The 17,495-nt window shown below is 51.6% G+C and overlaps 2 protein-coding genes across 2 annotated transcripts; one reads left to right on the forward strand and one right to left on the reverse strand.

Moving 5' to 3' along the window:
• Window positions 1-111: 111 nt before the first annotated feature.
• Window positions 112-10,309, forward strand: LOC104410676 (embryonic polyadenylate-binding protein-like). The gene is made up of 14 exons (XM_010020921.1): window positions 112-304; window positions 1,035-1,228; window positions 1,738-1,853; window positions 2,613-2,752; window positions 3,356-3,450; window positions 3,722-3,859; window positions 4,402-4,497; window positions 5,351-5,617; window positions 6,144-6,234; window positions 6,490-6,615; window positions 7,874-8,013; window positions 8,376-8,469; window positions 9,291-9,421; window positions 10,226-10,309. The coding sequence occupies exons 1-14, from the start codon at window positions 112-114 to the stop codon at window positions 10,307-10,309; spliced, it is 1,905 nt and encodes a 634-aa protein (XP_010019223.1).
• A 4,564-nt stretch (window positions 10,310-14,873) lies between these two features.
• Window positions 14,874-17,492, reverse strand: TOMM34 (translocase of outer mitochondrial membrane 34; the record flags this gene model as incomplete). The annotated part of the gene is made up of 5 exons (XM_010020930.1): window positions 14,874-14,972; window positions 15,487-15,613; window positions 16,236-16,374; window positions 16,632-16,792; window positions 17,422-17,492. Coding segments are annotated over 5 exons (597 nt in total), but the record flags the coding sequence as incomplete, so codon positions are not given.
• Window positions 17,493-17,495: the final 3 nt, after the last annotated feature.

Here is a 17,495-nt window from a genome sequence, read left to right on the forward strand (position 1 = left end):
TGTGGATTGCATTGCTGTGGTGGGGCCAGCCCTGGTGTGAGTTGCTGCATGCAGTCTGCACCCTGCAGCCTCGGGTCTGTGTTCCTCCACAGCTGAGCTTTGTGGTTGACCATGAACGCTACCGGCCCTGGCTACCCATTAGCCTCTCTCTACGTGGGAGACCTGCACCCAGATGTGACTGAAGCCATGCTCTACGAGAAGTTCTCACCTGCTGGGCCCATCATGTCCATCCGAGTCTGTCGGGACGTCGCCACGCGCCGATCGCTGGGCTATGCCTACATCAACTTCCAGCAGCCTGTGGATGGTACGATCCCAGTAATACAGCCCCGAGGAGCTGCCTGGCAGTGGGGGCTTGGGATGTGCAAGAGATGGAAGGGCAGGCAGTGGGAAAGGGGGGGCATTGTCTGAGTGGTTGTACCCATCAGCTGTTGGCACTTGGACTGATGCATCTGCTGATGTTGAGTTTTGGTTGTAACTAATCCCAGTCTGCTCTCAGCTGGTGACCCATCCCGCTCCCATCTCTTCTTAGGGACTGGGAGAGGATGCAGCAGCTGGGCTTTGGGCTTGTGGGTCAAGGAAGGTGACTTGCAAGAGTTACCTCCCTCCATGAGCTGCCTCATGGTGCAAAGCAAGGCTTCTCTCCTGGCAGGCATCACAGTGGTAGAGAGCTGTAACCAAAAGGTATTTCATGCTGGGCATGGGAAGGTGGTGTGTTAGTTGCCCTGGAGACCAACATATGTACTGGGAAAATGAATTTGGCGTCTGCTAAACTGGACTGTGCAGTGAAATGGATGATCTCATGGGAATCGGACATGCTTTGGAAATGGAAAAAGTTAAAAAGTGATGTGGCGGGAGGGGAGGAGAGCAGCCCCTGCCTGGCCCTGCTGCCCTGGAAGGCAGAGCTTGGCCCATTCAGGTTAATAAGCCCCTGTCCAACAGGATTCCTGTTTCCTCTGCCCGTCTTGGCTGATGTAGGTTGTGAAGGGGATCTGGCTCTTACCCTCTTCTCTCCCCTGTATTCGCTTCTTTGCCAGCTGAGCGAGCCCTGGACACCATGAACTTCGAAGTGATCAAAGGCCGTCCCATCCGCATCATGTGGTCCCAGCGGGACCCTGGGCTCAGGAAGTCAGGGGTTGGAAACGTCTTCATCAAGAACCTGGATGACTCCATTGATAACAAAGCCCTGTACGACACGTTCTCTGCCTTCGGAAACATCCTGTCGTGCAAGGTACACGCACCCATGGGTGCTGCAGGGAAGAGCTTGCTGCAGAGCTGCCCTGTGTTCTTGGCAGTGGGCTCCAGCCAGCTGAAAGTCACTTTCTTGTCTTGCTTCTCACAAAGTTTCCTCTAAATTCCCACCTGCTTTGAAGCCAAAAGGTGCTGCTGTGTTTTGTGTGGAAACAGGAGCTTTTCCCTCTGTCCCCCTTCTTTCCAGTCCCTGCACAGAGATGTTGTGTGTTGTCCTGTCTGAGCTCAGTGCCTCAATGGCACTTGGGTCTTGGTGAGCCACAAGCCCCTGGGCATTGTATAAAGCACCAGGGATCTGGTCGTGGCCTCACACAGCTCCCTGACGTGCAGCCAACACCCCCAGTACCGCTCAGCCACAGTGGGAATGGGGTGTCAGGGAGGGCAAATGCCCCAGAAGATGAGGGTGGGTTTTGCTGTGACTTACTCATGTGCAGACGTGGAGAAAACCAGTGTCTGTCTTGTCCCCTTCACCTCACCCGGTGTCTGTAGGTGGTTTGTGATGAAAATGGATCCCGTGGCTATGGCTTTGTTCACTTCGAGACTCACGAGGCAGCAACTCGGGCCATTGAGACCATGAATGGGATGTTGCTCAATGACCGGAAGGTGTAAGTGCTGGGGAGGAGGGTGTCCCCTCTGCTCTGTGCTTGGCTCTGCTCCTCCCTTGCCTTGGTGCACACTTGGGAGCAAGGGTCTGCCCTGCTCGGGCTGCCACCTCCTGCTGCTCTCTGCTTTCCTGTCCTATCCCCACTGGGTGCAGCAGCTCCAGGGCAGTGAGTCACTTGTGGCCAGTGCTGGTGGAAGTCTGGTAGTGGTTTGGAGCCCTTCCTGCTGGTGGGGAAGGAGTCCGGTCCTGGGCTGTGTTTTATCACTGAGGCAGTGTGGAGTGCCCACAAAGCAGGTCTGGTCTTCAATTTTGGCTGTCATCATCAGATAATCTGGGCAGGAAGAGGTTTTCTTGTTTGTCAGATCTCTACTTATGTTGCATCATCTTATTATCTATATTCCTGTCTCTGCAGAGACAAGTGGCTTCCCAAGGGGCTTGGAGATACCTTAGAGTAAGAGAATTGGAATGTGGTGGCATCCTTTGTGAGAGTTTTGGGGTGACATCCCCAGCATGGGGCTGTGCCCTGTGTTACTGCTCTCCCCATTTCAGTAGTGCCAAGTGGGGTTTGGGTAAGGGAACACTGGAGTGGGACATACTGAAGTTGCTGGATGTGAAACACGTGGTGGATTTAGGGGTGAGCAAAGCATGGCCTGAGGTGATGGGGTCTCTCTTGGCCTGTACCAAGACAGAAGTGCCTGCATCGATCTTCCCTCCGCAGGGGATGTGGAGGGTTTCAGGCCTCCTTCCTTGCTTCCTACAGGTTTGTTGGCCATTTCAAATCCCGCAAAGAGCGTGAGGCAGAGTTTGGGGCTAAAGCGATGGAGTTCACCAACGTCTACATCAAAAACTTTGGGGATGACATGGATGATGACAGGCTGCGGGAAATATTCTCCAAGTTCGGTGAGCAGGGTTGTTGAAGCAAAGTGTCCTCACATCCGATAAACTGGAGTTGGGGAATTGCAAAGGGAGTGGGGGAGAGTGCTTGATTGAAATACTGAGCCCCTTCTCTATGAATCTGACTTGCTTAAACACCACCTCACCAAAGGACCAGGGTGGCTTAAATCATTGGGACATTACATATGTTTTCCTGCTGTGATGGAGGATAACTCGTATTAGGTTCTCTCCTGAGGAAAAAAAATACAAGTTTCTTTTACTTTCTTGGGTAAGAAAAGTGAGTTTTCTTGTTTGTTCAGTTTTTAAATTGTCCTGAAACCAGTGTGCTCTCTGGTTATGGGAGTGCTGGGAATAAGAGATCCTGAGTCTGAATTTAAGGAAAAAAAGGCTTTTCAGTTTAGTCCATTATTGGGCGATGCCTCTTGTGACAGTGCTCAGTGTTGTGCCAAACCATAGACCCCTCTGTCCTCTCACTTGGCTCTTCCGTGCTGCCGTGACTGTCCAGTCTCCTTACTGGGCTGGCATCTCTCGGTGGCTTCTGAGCACGGTGCTGTGTGTGGCAGCACCTCCTTGGCAGGCACCCTTCAGATGGGCTTCCCTTCCCTGCAGGAAAGACGCTAAGTGTCAAAGTCATGATGGACAACGCCGGCCGCTCAAAGGGCTTTGGATTTGTCAACTTTGAGAAGCATGAAGAAGCCCAGAAGGCAAGAGGCTCCTCGCTGCCTGTCTCAGGCCTGAGCTTGTTGCCTGCTGATGTTCCCACTGCTCCCCGGTGGGGGGAAGCTTCACTGGCTTCACGCTTGCCCGGGTGCTCCGACTGGATGGGCAGGATGTGGTGAAGGGGAGCAGAGCTGCTGCCGTTGCCCAGGGAGGGCTCTGCTCCTGGTGGGGCTGGCCTGGGGCGGTGGGTGAAGGGTAGAGCCGTGGCTGTTGGCTTCCCACAAGGGCGCTCAGAGCCCTTCCCTCCGCTGGCAGGCAGTGGCCAACATGAACGGGAAGGAGATCAACGGGCGCTTGGTGTACGTGGGCCGAGCGCAGAAGCGGCTGGAGCGGCAGAGCGAGCTGAAGAGGAAGTTTGAGCAGATCAAGCAGGAGCGAGTGAGCAGGTACCAGGTAAGAGGAGAGCAGGATGCTCCATCCTGCAGGTATGCACCCTGGACACGCGCTGGGCAGCCGGGGGCTTCCTTGTCTTGGGCATAGCACGGCGCTCTCCAGAGCAGACCAGTGTGCTGGGTCCTTTCTGCAAGTCAAAAAGACCTGTGCAGGGGTCCAGTCACTGCCTCGTAATGTGCTGGGAAATAGTATTGGGAAAGAGGAGAGAGATCTAAGCCCAGGATGATGCTGGCCAGTGAACAGTTGCCTCCAGAAATCAAAATATAGTCTGGAAATGAAGCAGCTTCCTAAGGTCTTGGAGCAGCTTCATAGCCATGGTCTGGGTGCCTCTTCACTTGGGGTGTCTCACCTGCAAGTGGAGCACACACGTGGTTCTGACTCCTCTTGGTGTCACCGGTCCTGCAGCAGCTCTGGAGAGCTCTCGGGAGGATGTGTTAGTGGAATATCCCATCCTCCGGCTGAGCTGCTGGTGAAACAAGCTTCCAGCTTGAAAAGTTGCTGTAAACTTTGTGAGCCCGAGCAGCTTTTTTGCCTGTTTGCAGGGGGTCAACCTGTATGTGAAGAACCTGGATGATGGGATAGATGATGAGAGGCTGAGGAAGGAGTTCTCTCCCTATGGCACCATCACCAGTGCCAAGGTGAGGGACTGGGGCTGCTGCTGGGGCTCCAGGGGTGCGTTCAGCCCTTGGGAATGGATTGGGATTGTCGCCCTCTTGAGTTATGGATCCCTGCTGATGGCTTGTATCCCAAGCCGAGTGTGAAGGACGTGCCACTTGCACCCCACGCTGTCCTGGGGAGCTTATTGATTCAGCACGTGCTCTGTAGCTTTGTTGATTTTGCCCAGCCCCAGTGAGGTTCAGGGTGTGGGACCTTAAAGCCACTTCATTCTGAATACTGCACAGCTGCTCCGTGGTTTGGGGCCAATGTGACACTGATGCAAAAGGGGGTGACCCACAAGGCACCTCTCTCTGAGGAGAGCAGGGTGACAGGCTGGTGTTTTGTCTATTGGAGAACCATAGAAGTGGCAGTCTTGCCACCAAGACTGGTGTCAACCTTCTCTTGAAGGCTGTGTGTCTGGGTGCAGAGGGATGCTCTGGCTTTAAGGTCAGCTGCCAGGGACAGATGCTGCCTGGCCCTTGGGCATGGTGTCCCACTGATCCCAAACCTTGCTGGCTCCTGCAGCAGTAAGTGCTGGAGCATTGCCCGTGAGGCTGGGGCACTGACCCCCTGGAAGATCAGAGGCTGCAGATTTGGGGCTGGCCCAGACTCTGCCACCTTCACTTCCCAAACCTGCTGCTTTTGGCTAAGAAAATCTTCCCCTTCCCCAGAGAATCCTCTCCGTGCAGCCCCATCCATCCCACCCTGCACTTGGGGCGTGCAATGGGGTACCTGTAGCTGGCAGGTGCCATGTCCCCCCTCCCCAGCGTGCCGTGCTTTGTGGGTGCTGCAGTGATCTGTGGACTTAGCTGTCTTGTTCTAATCTAATTTTAGGTGATGACAGAGGGTGGCCACAGCAAAGGGTTTGGCTTTGTATGTTTTTCCTCCCCAGAAGAGGCTACCAAGGCCGTGACAGAAATGAATGGGCGGATTGTCAGCACTAAGCCTCTCTACGTTGCACTTGCTCAAAGGAAAGAGGAGCGGAAAGCAATCCTCACCAACCAGTATATGCAGAGATTAGCCACCATGAGGGCCCTGCCTGGCCCTCTCCTGGGCTCTTTCCAGCCCCCCCCGGGGTATTTCTTACCCCCTATTCCTCAGGTGAGTCCCCGATCCCAAATGGCAGCATTGCATGGGGACCAGGATTTGCCCTGGCCGGCAGGAGGGAGGTGGCAGTTGGGCTGAGGAGCATCTCTGGGGTTGTGTAGACTTGCATGTGGGCTTAGTGGGACTGGGGGCATCAGCACCAGGGTTCTGCGTAAGCAGCAGGGCTTGCCAAAATGCAGTGGAATGCAGGTGCCCCAGGCAATGACTGGAGGTTTAGTAGCTACTGACTGCACCTTGGAGGAGGGAGCCAAGGAGGAGTTTGGTGGGAGGGTGTGAGCATGGTCTGCTGATGAAATGAGGGGAGGGAGAAGGGTTACAGAGGTGCAAAAGCTCATGAGGAGGAGATCAGTGGAGCTGCTGGAGGACAGCAGGGCTGGAGGTTGATCGTTCAGGTGCTCTGGCACGCTGCAGAGCGTGGGTTTGGCTTGCGGGCCATGCGGCAGTGGGTGAGATGCTCTGGATTAGACCAGGCTCAGCTCAGCTCCCAGGTCACCTTGGATAATGTGTTCTCCTTCCCCAGCCGCAAACCAGAGCTACTTTCTACAGCCCCAGCCCAGTTGTCCCCGTCCGTCCTGCCACTCGCTGGAGTGTGCAGCCCTCCCGGCCTCCCCGTGAGTTGGGCTCCAGGGATGGGCTGGGCTCGGTTGGGCACTGAAGGTCTCTAAATGCAGCACAAAGTGTGTAGCCACGAGGGGCTGTTGTCTGTAGAAGTACACAGGGGGTTGGTGCAGGGGTCGTGGTGGTGGGTGCCGGGGGGAGAAGGTTGACCCCAGAGGTGAGGTGCTCCTGCGCTTTCCCCAGCTGCAGTCACAGCTCCATCCATGCCTTGTGCTGCCTTTGTTAATCCCACTCCATCTCTCCAGCAGCATATCCCGCAGCTACCCCCATCCTGAGGGCTGCCGCACCACCCCGGCGCCTGCTGTCCAACATCAGCACCATGAGACAGGCGTCCACCCAAGTGCCCCGTGTGCCCCCCCAGGCACAGAGAGTGGGTAAGTGAGGGAAGGACCTGGCTTGGCCATCACCCTTGGCAAGGGAGCTTGCTGCCAGCTTGGGTTGACCTCCCAGCATGGATCAGTTCATGGGATTGCTCGTGGAGGAGTCTGGATGGTGCCCTTGGATATGGCGGGACTGAAGCAGTGTCTGTAGTAAATAAGTGCATAACTTTGGGGGAAGGTTGTGGTCTTTCAGGTAATGGGATGGGTCTCTAGTATGTAGATTGGTCTTATTGGCTGCTGCTTACTAAGTGCATTCACTGAAGATGATGGTGATGCAGCCATGGCACCCTAGGCTGCATGCTCAGACTGAGGTGGAGGTTGGGACCTCCTGGGCAGAAGCAGAGGTTCTTGCAGGTGGTAGATGAACTGCTGCCAAGACCAAGCCTCCAGTAAAACACATTCGCTGTAGAGGTATTTGGAGCTGTGGCCTGAGAACCAGACCTTGCAGGTATCCCCAGTGCCTGGCTGTGCTGTCTCTGTGTCCTGGGGTGTCCCCTCCACTGTGCCAGCATGACATGGCTGTGCTCCTGCAGGGCTGGGGACGTGACCCAGAGCACTCCTCACCCCGAGAGTGCTGCAACCCTGTGTCTGCCTTCTTTGTGAGTGAGGAAGAGGATGATGCTCACCAGGGCTTGCAGTGTTAGACCTCTTTGGGGCTCCTCTGTGGACAGGCTTTGAGGGGAGGCTTAAGTAGCACAGGGTGGAAGCTGCTCAACTGGTGAGTGGGTGAAGAAGGTCTGATGTCCCCCAAAACATAGAACTGTCTGGTGGGGCACCATCTACCTGTAGCCCTCCAGCTTTGTGTGATTTAGCCCAAGTCATCTCTGGTGGTCTGTCTTGTTGCTGAAGTGAGCGGGTGGATCAGGAGGACTGTCCTTGTCCCCTCCTTTCTTTGCCCTCACCTCCCTGCAGGAGCAGTGACCCAGGGGACAGGGGCACTGGCTCTTGCAGCCAACCTGCCTTATGCCGTGTCCTCTGGCTGCTGATATAGATGGGCATTTCTGGAGCTGAGGCAATGAGGTGTAGGTGCCTTTGCCAGCTCTACCCTCTGCACAGTCAGCCCAGCCTGGGCTGGATGGCAATGCCCTGCCTGCCCTGGGAAGCTGCCTTTGATTTGGGGGCTGCTTTGAGCCTGGGAGGGGATGTTTCAGGCCCTCTGCCTGAACATGCTGTCCTTGTGGCTTCAGCCTCCTTGGGCACAGGCACATGTTCAACGGGCTCCTCCTTACTAATGTTCCTGTCCCCACTGTAGCCAACATCGGGACGCAGACGGTCAGCGCACGGGTGCCCTCCTCGCCCACCCTGCCGCGGGGCACCCCGCAGTACAAGTACTCCTCAGCCGTCAGGAATGTCCAGCCCATGGGGCACATGTCGCCTGTGGTGGCCCAGCAGGTAACTGGCTTGGGCATGGCCACCACAACATGCATCAGTCCTGGTCCTGCTCTGGGTTAACATGCTTGCTGAGCCCAGGCAGCCCCATGGCTCTGTCTATGCCTGGTGGTACAGGGACCCTTCCCAGGGCGCTGCTGGGGTAACTGGGGCTATGGATCCAGTAACCACATAGCTGTGATGCCTGGCTTCAGCTTACCTGGAAGCCTGCGTTTGGATGCAAACGGGCAATGCTAGAGTCTGCATCAGCATCTTGGAAGGGTGAACTGCCCAGCCGTGTTTGGGGACCAGCCATCCTTCCTGGAAGCCAGGTAACTTGCACATCCCTTCAAGCCTTTGATTGCTGCTCTTCTGTTTCTTCTCAGGTGGGAGAACCTGCTGTGCACATCCAGGGGCAGGAGCCCCTGACTGCATCCATGCTTGCAGCAGCCCCTCCTCAGGAGCAGAAGCAAATGATAGGTGGGTGTCACGATTGCTGTGCTGGAGTAGGCTCAGCTGTGAGGCTGTGCGTGCATGTGAGGGCATGTGGACTTGGATGCACCAGGGAAAACGTAGCTGCTAGGAGAAGCTGTAAACCTGTGTGGGATGCTCTGATATGCTGCTTAAAAAAACCCCAAACCTAAAATTAAATAAATTCAGGCTCTGTTGGAAGGGTGTGGAAGCAGCAAACTCGCTCCCTGTCTGTATTAGCTGCCTGGCAATCCGTGTCTGAAGCTGTGCAGGAGAGGCAAGGCTCTGTCCTGCCTGTGCTGTCAGGGCATTTGTGGTTTGAACTCTGAGCCATCCTGCATCACGGCTGCCAGGCACTGACGAACAGCTTGGTGACTGTAGGGGTTAGGGTCAGCTCTGCCGTATGGTCCATGGGCTTTGGGTGCTGTCTGGCATCCCAGTGATGGAACATACTGTGCCAGGATGTTGGAGGGCTCTTGCAGCTAGTGCCTGTGGTGTGATTGCCTTGCCCTGCCTGGGACGAAACTGCTCCTGCAGAGGCAGGTCCCTTCATGTGCATGCTGGTGGGCAGCATGGGTAGCACTTGCCATTCCACTGCCCTGCTGCTATGGCAGTGCCTGCTGCTGCCTGGCTTCATCCAGCTGTTTCCCTGCCTACAAGCACTGTTGCTATGACGTGCTGAAGTTTGTGAGCAGTGATTTTTCCATCACCGTCCTTGTATCCCTTTTCAGTTGAAGGGACAGAAGTGGGAGGGTTGCAGGGCTTGTGCTGGGTTTGATAATGCTGCAGGTCTTGAACAGTACTGATGTTCTCCCTGGTGTTTGGAGCAGGCGAGCGCCTCTACCCTCTGATCCACACCATGCATCCCACGCTGGCCGGCAAGATCACTGGGATGCTGCTGGAGATAGACAACTCTGAGCTGCTGCTGCTCCTGGAGTCGCCTGACTCCCTGCACTCCAAGGTAAGGAGGCATTTGGAGCCCAAACAGATCACATCCCAAAGGGCTAACTACCTGCTGCTGCAAGGAAAGGTGATTGTGGCCCACAGGAAGAATGGGAAGACAAGTAGCTGCTGGTTTGGAGGGTGGGTTAAGTGAAAAATGAGCAGAAAGGGCTGCAGGTTGGTTGTCCTGCACCCAGTGCCTGAACCCCTGCCCACCTTCAGAAAGAGAAGCTCAGAGCAGCTCCCTAAAAGCACAGGGAAGTGTTGGGAAGGGGCGGGGGGGAAGCAGGGTGGGTGCTCCCTAGAGGGAGATAGGGACATGCTCTTTCCTGAGAACAGAAACCAGACAAGTGCTGCATGTCTGCAGCATTTCTTCAGTTTCCTCCTTAATCCTGGTGAGTATTTCACTTTGGTTCCCATCAAAGCAGTTGCAGTGAATAGGCTGCATCTCCTTGTTGCTCCTTGGAGGCAGGACTCACTTTCACCCTTTCACTGATGATTTTTGAAGGAACCTGGGCTCTGCTGGGTGGTATGAGGCAGTTTCACCTACGGAAAATCCTGATTTCTCTCTGCCCAAGTTCTGACTCCTGTAGAAAAGGAGAGATGCCCCAGCATTTCCCTAAGGAAGAGACAGAAGAGATCTTTGGGCTGATCAGTCTCCTGCAGAAGTAGCAGGCCTGGATTTTATCATTATATCATAATAGTCCTGTATCTTAGAAGTGGGTCTGTGCAAACAACCAGATCGGGACCTGGAATTTCATGTGAAGCGCGCTTCTACATTGGAGCAACTCAACTCCCTCCCTCTTGTGCTCTCTGTTGTAAGATCGAGGAAGCGGTCGCTGTTCTCCAGGCGCACCAGGCCACGGAGACCTCGCACAAGGGCAGTGCTGCGGTGTTCCTGCAGTGAGCCAGGTAGGTGCAGGACCTGTCGCTGGTGTCAGCGCGTGGTGCTGTGCTCAGGGGCTCTGCTTTCTGCCTCTGGAACTGGGGATTGGGTTTCTTGTCTGAACCAAGTAAGGCTTGATGAGCGTCTTGAGTATCTTTGTAACATCCCTTTTCTTCAGTTGCATCCTTCATTTTCCAGACTTAATCATACTGCAGAGACATGGTTCTATGTGGGCTTTTTTCTATATTGATGAGATCAATGTCTGTGCAACCAGAAAGGAAGACAGGAAAAGGCCTACCTGTAGGTCTAGTGGGGACCAGCACAATCTTTTCTGGGACTTCTCAGTGTTTTTTTTGTAGAACCTTATCAGTAGATACCCTACAAAGTGTTAATGGTGCTGTGTGGGCTTCATCAGGAGAGCTGTCCCTGCTGCTGAGGTCGGGACAGACACGTTAACAAGCAATTCGGACTCTCATGCACTCCTCTGAATAGAATATTTCTTGACTTGTGACATCAAGGAAACTGTGTTAACCCAAGTTCAGCTGAATTTCATCTTGTCTGAATGAAAACTTTCTAGCAGTTGAAAATTGCATGTGTGGGTTCTTTGTTTCTTGTAGATTTCAGGAGAGCCCTGAGAACATTGCCTTTGAAGAACAGCAGCAGCAACCTCACTGAGCCTTTGGAATCGTGCCTGTACAGTGACTCTGGCTTGTCTTCAATGCCCCATCCTATTTCCTGTGTGTATTGTAAACCTTGCCAATTGCTTCCTCCTGCACCTGTAAAGATACCCGTGTTACTTCTCTCCCCTGAAAGCACATAGGAAAATGTAGTGTGGAACCCAGCCTGGTTCAGTTGCCCAGGAAGTGACAGAGTGATAATGAATCATCATTTTAGTGAATTTATTGGGTTCGGTAGTTTTATTTGTTCTTGTAGCTGGCACTAATAAAGAATTGATGCTTTCACCCCTCAACACATGGGTTAGTTTCCTTTGCAGAAAGACAGCAAATACTTTTTCTCTGTTTCATGCAGGTGAAGGGATGAACTGGAGTCAGGCTGCTGTCGTTAGTGTTTGAAGCTTGTGATGCTGGTGGGGCAGCAGTCCTGAGAGCTGATGGGAGGGCACATACAGGATTAAGTGAACGAATTTCCAACCAACAGGCTCTCATCCTTCCTGCCTCTCTAGGAGGGATGGCTTTAAGCAAATTTCATACCACCTACATGGGTTTTATCCTTTCTAGGTAGCTGGTTGTAACTTCCTTTTATAAAGGCATCATCTTCCTCTGGTGTTCCTTTTATAATGAACCCTGTATGCCTGCAGGAGTACTGGCACCAAGTGTCTTCTGCTGGTCACCACACCGTGTGTGTGTGTGTGGTGCATGAGAGCCAGCTTCTGAGGTACTGTGGAATAGCTGTAAATCAAAAGCTGCTTCTCCTCTGTGTGTTCCTGGCCAGTGGCTTCAAGGAGCCACTGATGGGCATGAAAACCTTCATACACACATCATGTCCTGTTGGGACGCTCCCTGCTCGCAGAGTAGCTGGGACCCATTATTACTGTGTTCTGCTCTCTGTGCCCCTCCCAGAGCACGTTGCTGTCATCATCCTGGCCTTAATGTTCTGCTCTTCCTAGTTAGGAAAGGAATTTCAGTCCCTAGATGCTTCTTGGTACTTGAGACTGGCGATGCATTGTCCTTATTTGACTGCTTCCTTGAGCTGACAGGAGCACACCTCCGTCAGCACCACCCACCTTGTGTGCTGGTGTTGCCGTCTCAATCTTCCTTCTGTGCTGTATCATACTCTCAACTCGCTGCTGAGTCATCCCTCCTACTTCTTGTTTTCCTTCCAGCATTTTAATGGAGTAGCTTACACATTTGCTCCTGCACAGTGTCTGCTCTGCTCGGCTGGGACTCTGCCCTGCAGCTTTTCATCATTCCTTTTTCTTGCCTTTATTTTGTCAGTTCTTCTTCTGACCTCCATAAATATTTATTTTCCCCATAGTGGACACCTCAGCCTGAACTGTGCATTATTTAGATATCTCCTTCTCAATGAGATGCTTATAAAGGGCTTGAATCCACTTAATATACAAGACCTTCACTGGTTATTTCTCCCAAAGTGCAACTGGCTGGAAGCTTTTATGCTTTGTCCCTAAAGGAAAAATAAATATTTGCATGAGGGTAAATGTACAGGGGAACTGTACAAGTACATTCTGCTGTTGACTAGCTTGTCTGCAATCTTTTTCCAGGTTTAACAGGGAAGTTCAGATGTGCTGGGGACATCACCATCAGTGCTGGATGGCTTGGCTGGAGAAGACTACTGTAAAGCTAGAGGGAATGCAGAGAATGGGGCACAGGAACACAGGGACATCAGAATAGCTTAAGAAAGGATGTGAACAAAGACCAGAAGTTTTAAAATGTTTGTCAGAAAAGGTGAAGTTGGAGCTTGGATCCCCCTGTGTACTGGAGAATACTGGAAGGTTTGTGGGGTAGCTCCCTGGTTGAACTCCTCAGGGAAGCCTGAGGCTTTAGGGAGCTGAGGCAGGAGCAGCAATACAAATGTGAATCTGGAGTCTCCAGTCTGGAACAGCTGCTGTGGCTTTTGAAAGGGGTGGATGGTGACAAAACCCTGTGACAAACACTCACCAGCTGCCCATGTAGACAGCACTACCTCTGCATGCCTGGCAAGTGTCCTTCGTGGACAGCAGCACTGTTGCTGGAACAGAAGGGGAGATAGTGGCAGAAGTGACCCTGAACTTGAAGCAGTGTGTCTTCTTGCTGTGCTTGATCTTTGTCTACCTGCTACTGGTATTTCTGGGGAAAGTCTTAAGAGAGAAGGTACAAAAAAGCAGTGCTATTGCTGAGGAGGTAAAGAGGTGAATGCTGCTGCTTAGAGCTGCTGAACAGTGAAGGTATCTATCTGCCACCCCAGGCAACTGCAGGGCTGTTAAAAAGATAGCTCTTCACTAAGTGAAGCCAATCTTCCTCTGCTTATCTGTGTACTGCTGTCCTGTGCTTCCCCACCCTGAAATCTATCAATCACTTACTTGCTATGAGCTCAGGCAAGCACTGGTTGCAGGATTAATAGAGCTGCAGTACTTAGAAGTGGGAAGGGAGGGAATGGCAATGATCTCTGCCCCTCAGGGAGGAATTCTTTCAAGCCCTGACCCATTACAGCTGATGGAGTACAGCCCTGGCACCTACAAAAAGCTACTTAACATCAGGCTAAGGTAAGAAGTCTTTGTCTTTAATAGTATTAGAGGGAGTGCCTGCTTCCTAAATTCACTTCAGTGAGGTACCTGCCTGAAACATTGACTGCTGGGAGAAGCAAGGTGGAAAACAAAGGTACTTGAACCCTGACTTAAGGGGGAGCTTCTGGCTCCTGGTCTGTACTATAAGATGGCTCAGGTCTAGTGTTGTCCAGCATCTTGACTTAGTATTTAAAGCACTCTACCCATGCACAGTGTGCAGAGCTGAGCAATGGTTAGAAACCCTCATAGATTGTCACTGTCTGACAGAGCAAGACACTGTACAGCAGTGATTTGTCTTCTGACAAAAAGGGAGGGTAGTATGAAGTGGTTAAAGTGTTCCAGTTCCCCTATACCATCAGTCACATAACAAACACAGCTCTAAAGTGAAAATAAACATGGCTTTAATGAGAAACAGTTTTAATAATGATTTATAGGATAGCTCCAAATATCTCTTTACCTACCATTTCAAGTCAGTGCCATCAATACCAGATAAGCAGAAGAGCAAAAAAAGTATAAACATGCATTGAAGTAGTAAGCCAGGCCTCAGTTAGGATGTTACTGCATATCCCCCTCTCTGTAACACCCTGTAGCAACTGCTCCAAAAGGCACAGAGGAGCTAAAGTGGTTTAAAAAAACCAATCCCAAACACAATAAACCAACACAGAAAACCAACTGTAAAATTCCCAAGCACCCATAATCTGAAAGAAGTAGTGCACAGTGTAACAAGGCTTCACTTGCTGCTGTCTCCTTAAATGTGCAGAATAATTAAAAGAAAGTTGCTGCTGTAAACACTGCCCAACCACGCTAAGCAGCAGAAACTCAGCTGAGGGCCAACAGGCATCAAGTGGGAGAAGGAACAAGCTTGGCCCTGGGGCAAGTAACTGTGCCTCTGTTACAAGAATGGTGCGTGGTGCTAGGGCGACTGCAGCAGTTCCTGCAGCAACCTTACTGAAGGAATAGCAGCACAAACGCAGCAGAACTGTCACCTGAATAAGGACAAATAAAATCTCTGCAGCTCTTCAGAAAGAGAATAGCCACTTCACATGCATCTTAGCTAATACGGAAAAGGGTCCCTGAGGCTGATAGTTACAAGGAAGTTAACCTATTTGCCTCTGAGGGAGGGGCATTAAAACTTTGAATTATCCTAGAGCCAGATAACAAGTTTGATACAGATTGTGTGTCTTAACATTCACTGTGCTGGCACAGAACTCGTTACACATCAGCAGTAGTGGACAATGGATTTCAGTACTGATCCTGATTAAGACTGGTCCCTGTAACAACACCAGAAGGCAAAAAGCTTTCTTCTGTGGTGGAAAACAAAGCTTTCCTCGTTGCTTGGTTACCCTAGGCTCTGTTCAGTTCTTGCAGTAATCTCAGTGCAGCTGTGTTCTTTGGTTCGGTTTTCAACAAGCTCTTGATATCTGCAATACTTGATTTGTAATCCTAGAAGGAGAATATTTTTGAAGTGTTAATGTATTAAAAATTCAGTCCAAGGCTGCAGAATTACTACCCAGCAACAAAGGCAAGGGCACCACAACTAAGCCTGTGACTCCCTCTCTGTAATTGCTTAAGCCCTGGCATCGATGTAGCTGTTCTAAAACATGTTTAAACTAGGGCTGAGAAGACAATTTTGTCACTCAACTGGGTTCCGATTCCAACATGACTACAATATGTCATGCAGTACTGCCTATAGAATCTCTCACCAGACATTAAGAGATAAAACACATAGCTGCTTTCAGCATCTCTAGAAGCAGGACCTGATGCTGCGAAACTCGTGAGATCCAAAGAGCAAATAGTAATGTGAAAGAAAATCCCCCCTCAGTCCATACAGGTCCCAGCTATGTAATAGTAGATAGCATCTAGCGCACAGACAAGTTCTAAAGGGCACCTCTGGTTCTGATCATGCATGAACAGGCTTCTGGTCAAGCCCAGAAGTGTTCAAAAACTCCTGACTTACCTTCAGTTCTTTAAGTGCCTGAGCACGTCTGTAGAGCGCCTTAACGTTTTTAGCATCTAACCTCAAAGCTTCTGTGCAGTCCTGTACTGCCTCCTTGTACTGCTTCAGAGTCAGGTAACAGAGTGCTCTGCAATACAGATACCTGGTTAGAGACCTTTGGCTAAAAGCAGCATCTGCTGCTGCAACACACGTACCAGATCTCAGCCAGCCCCAGTGCGACACAAAGCTGGACTCCAAAACCAGTCTTTATTCTTGTATGTTATGTCATCTTACTTCTTGGGCTCGAGTTTGTTTCAGTTAAAAGCAGGGAAAAAAATGAAAGGTTTTCAGTCTGGAAAATAGAGATGATTTTTAGAGCAACCTGCTCTAAAGCTAAGAATCTGCACTTCCAATATGCAGGTCCCTATCTGTACCGGTCCAGAATGTGCTCTGCTTTCAGCAATTGCCTTAGAAGTACTTTACATGTAGCAGTCTGCAATTTGTGGCTCATGGGCCAGCAGACACTACTCAAAATACCACAGTCCAGGTAGACAAGTGTTAAAGGGAGAAATCCCTGAGCATCTCCAAGGGATTTGTAATACCTGATCACAGAACATTATAGAAACTACAGGGAAGACTGCACTTGGGGTGCAGTGCTGGGTTGGGGCTTTTGTTTTATTCATTTGTTTGGGAGCAAACATGAGACAGCTCTGTCGCAAGTGGCTTTTATAAAGAGCCAAGAAGTACTTGGGCAATGAGCTGAGTAGTACCTGTTGGTGTAAGTTGCACATTCCTGGTTGAGCTTTAAACTCTCACTGTACTTCTCAACTGCTTTCTTATGGTTTCCTTTCTTTACAAGTTCATTTCCTTCTTCCTTCAGAGTTCGAGCTCTCTCTGTGTTAGCAGCAGCTTGGTCTGGAAACAGCGTAAAAGAATACAGAATGCTATGAAATGGACAAGAGCAGTGCAGCCTCCCAGAAAGCAAATATCCCCATACGAGAGGTGAGACATGGAGACATCAAAGAACCCAGAAGCAACCAAAAAGGCTGTGGCAGAACCAGGCCACAGCCCCAGCTGCAGGCACACCAAGCCGGTGTGGCAGCACTCTTGTTCATCACCCTCCTGAGCTGCAGGGCTCTCTGCCCTGCCCAAGGGCACACTCTCACCTGGTTCTCGTTGTGGTGCAGTTGCAGGAGGAGTGTTTGCCCCAGGGGCTCCAGCAGAAGGAGCACTCCACCTCGTCTGGGCAGAAATGGGGACTGTGGGGATTGGCGGGAGCTTCTGGCGCCAGTTCACACCATCCTTCTCCAGGAGGGCTTTAGTCATCCTGCAAGAGAGCTGGCAGTCACCCATCTGCTGGCGGGGTGGGCCATGCAGTAGCCAGTCTCTTTTTAACCTGGCTCATGTATTGAGGACAGCATCTCTCCAGTAATCCTTTTACACGTGCATCTAAACTAAGTTCCTTCTACAGACAGGACATTAATGAAAGGACCTTCGTGTCAGCAGGGCTAAAAATATCATAGCGCAAGGGCTGGGACTGTCAGTGCTCAGGCAAGTGAGGGATATGTGTGTGTGTCACTCCTCAGTCTGGCAAGTGATGAAGTAAAGCAGACAAGTCTAGGCAGAGAAAAGAATAACAACAGCCTCTAACCCCCATCAGCACAGGGAGGCTTAAAAGACAGGGCACTGGAACTTGTAGGGGATTATTTCCTTTAAACCAGGCACTAAAAGCAGAAACAACCCCCTGGAATTAATTCCCAGCCCTCCACCAGCATCTTGAAAGGAGCTGAGGGTGCTAGCAGACAAATGGAGCACAGCCAGGCCCTGCAGGGAGCATCAGAGGCCTCGGTTGCTTCGTTTGTGTGCTTGGGACCCACCTTGCTCCTGACATGGTGGCAGAAGCAACTCATGGCTCACGCGCTCCCAAGCCTTTCGGTGCTGCCTGCAGAGCGTTACCTGTTGACACCATCGTGTGCTGCCTGCACGGAGCAGTCCACCTGCAGCACCGTCTTGTAGTCCACGTAGGCCTG

This window comes from Nestor notabilis, unplaced genomic scaffold, assembly GCF_000696875.1.
Source record: "Nestor notabilis isolate BGI_N333 unplaced genomic scaffold, ASM69687v1 scaffold21690, whole genome shotgun sequence".
Taxonomy (NCBI): Eukaryota; Metazoa; Chordata; class Aves; order Psittaciformes; family Psittacidae; genus Nestor; species Nestor notabilis.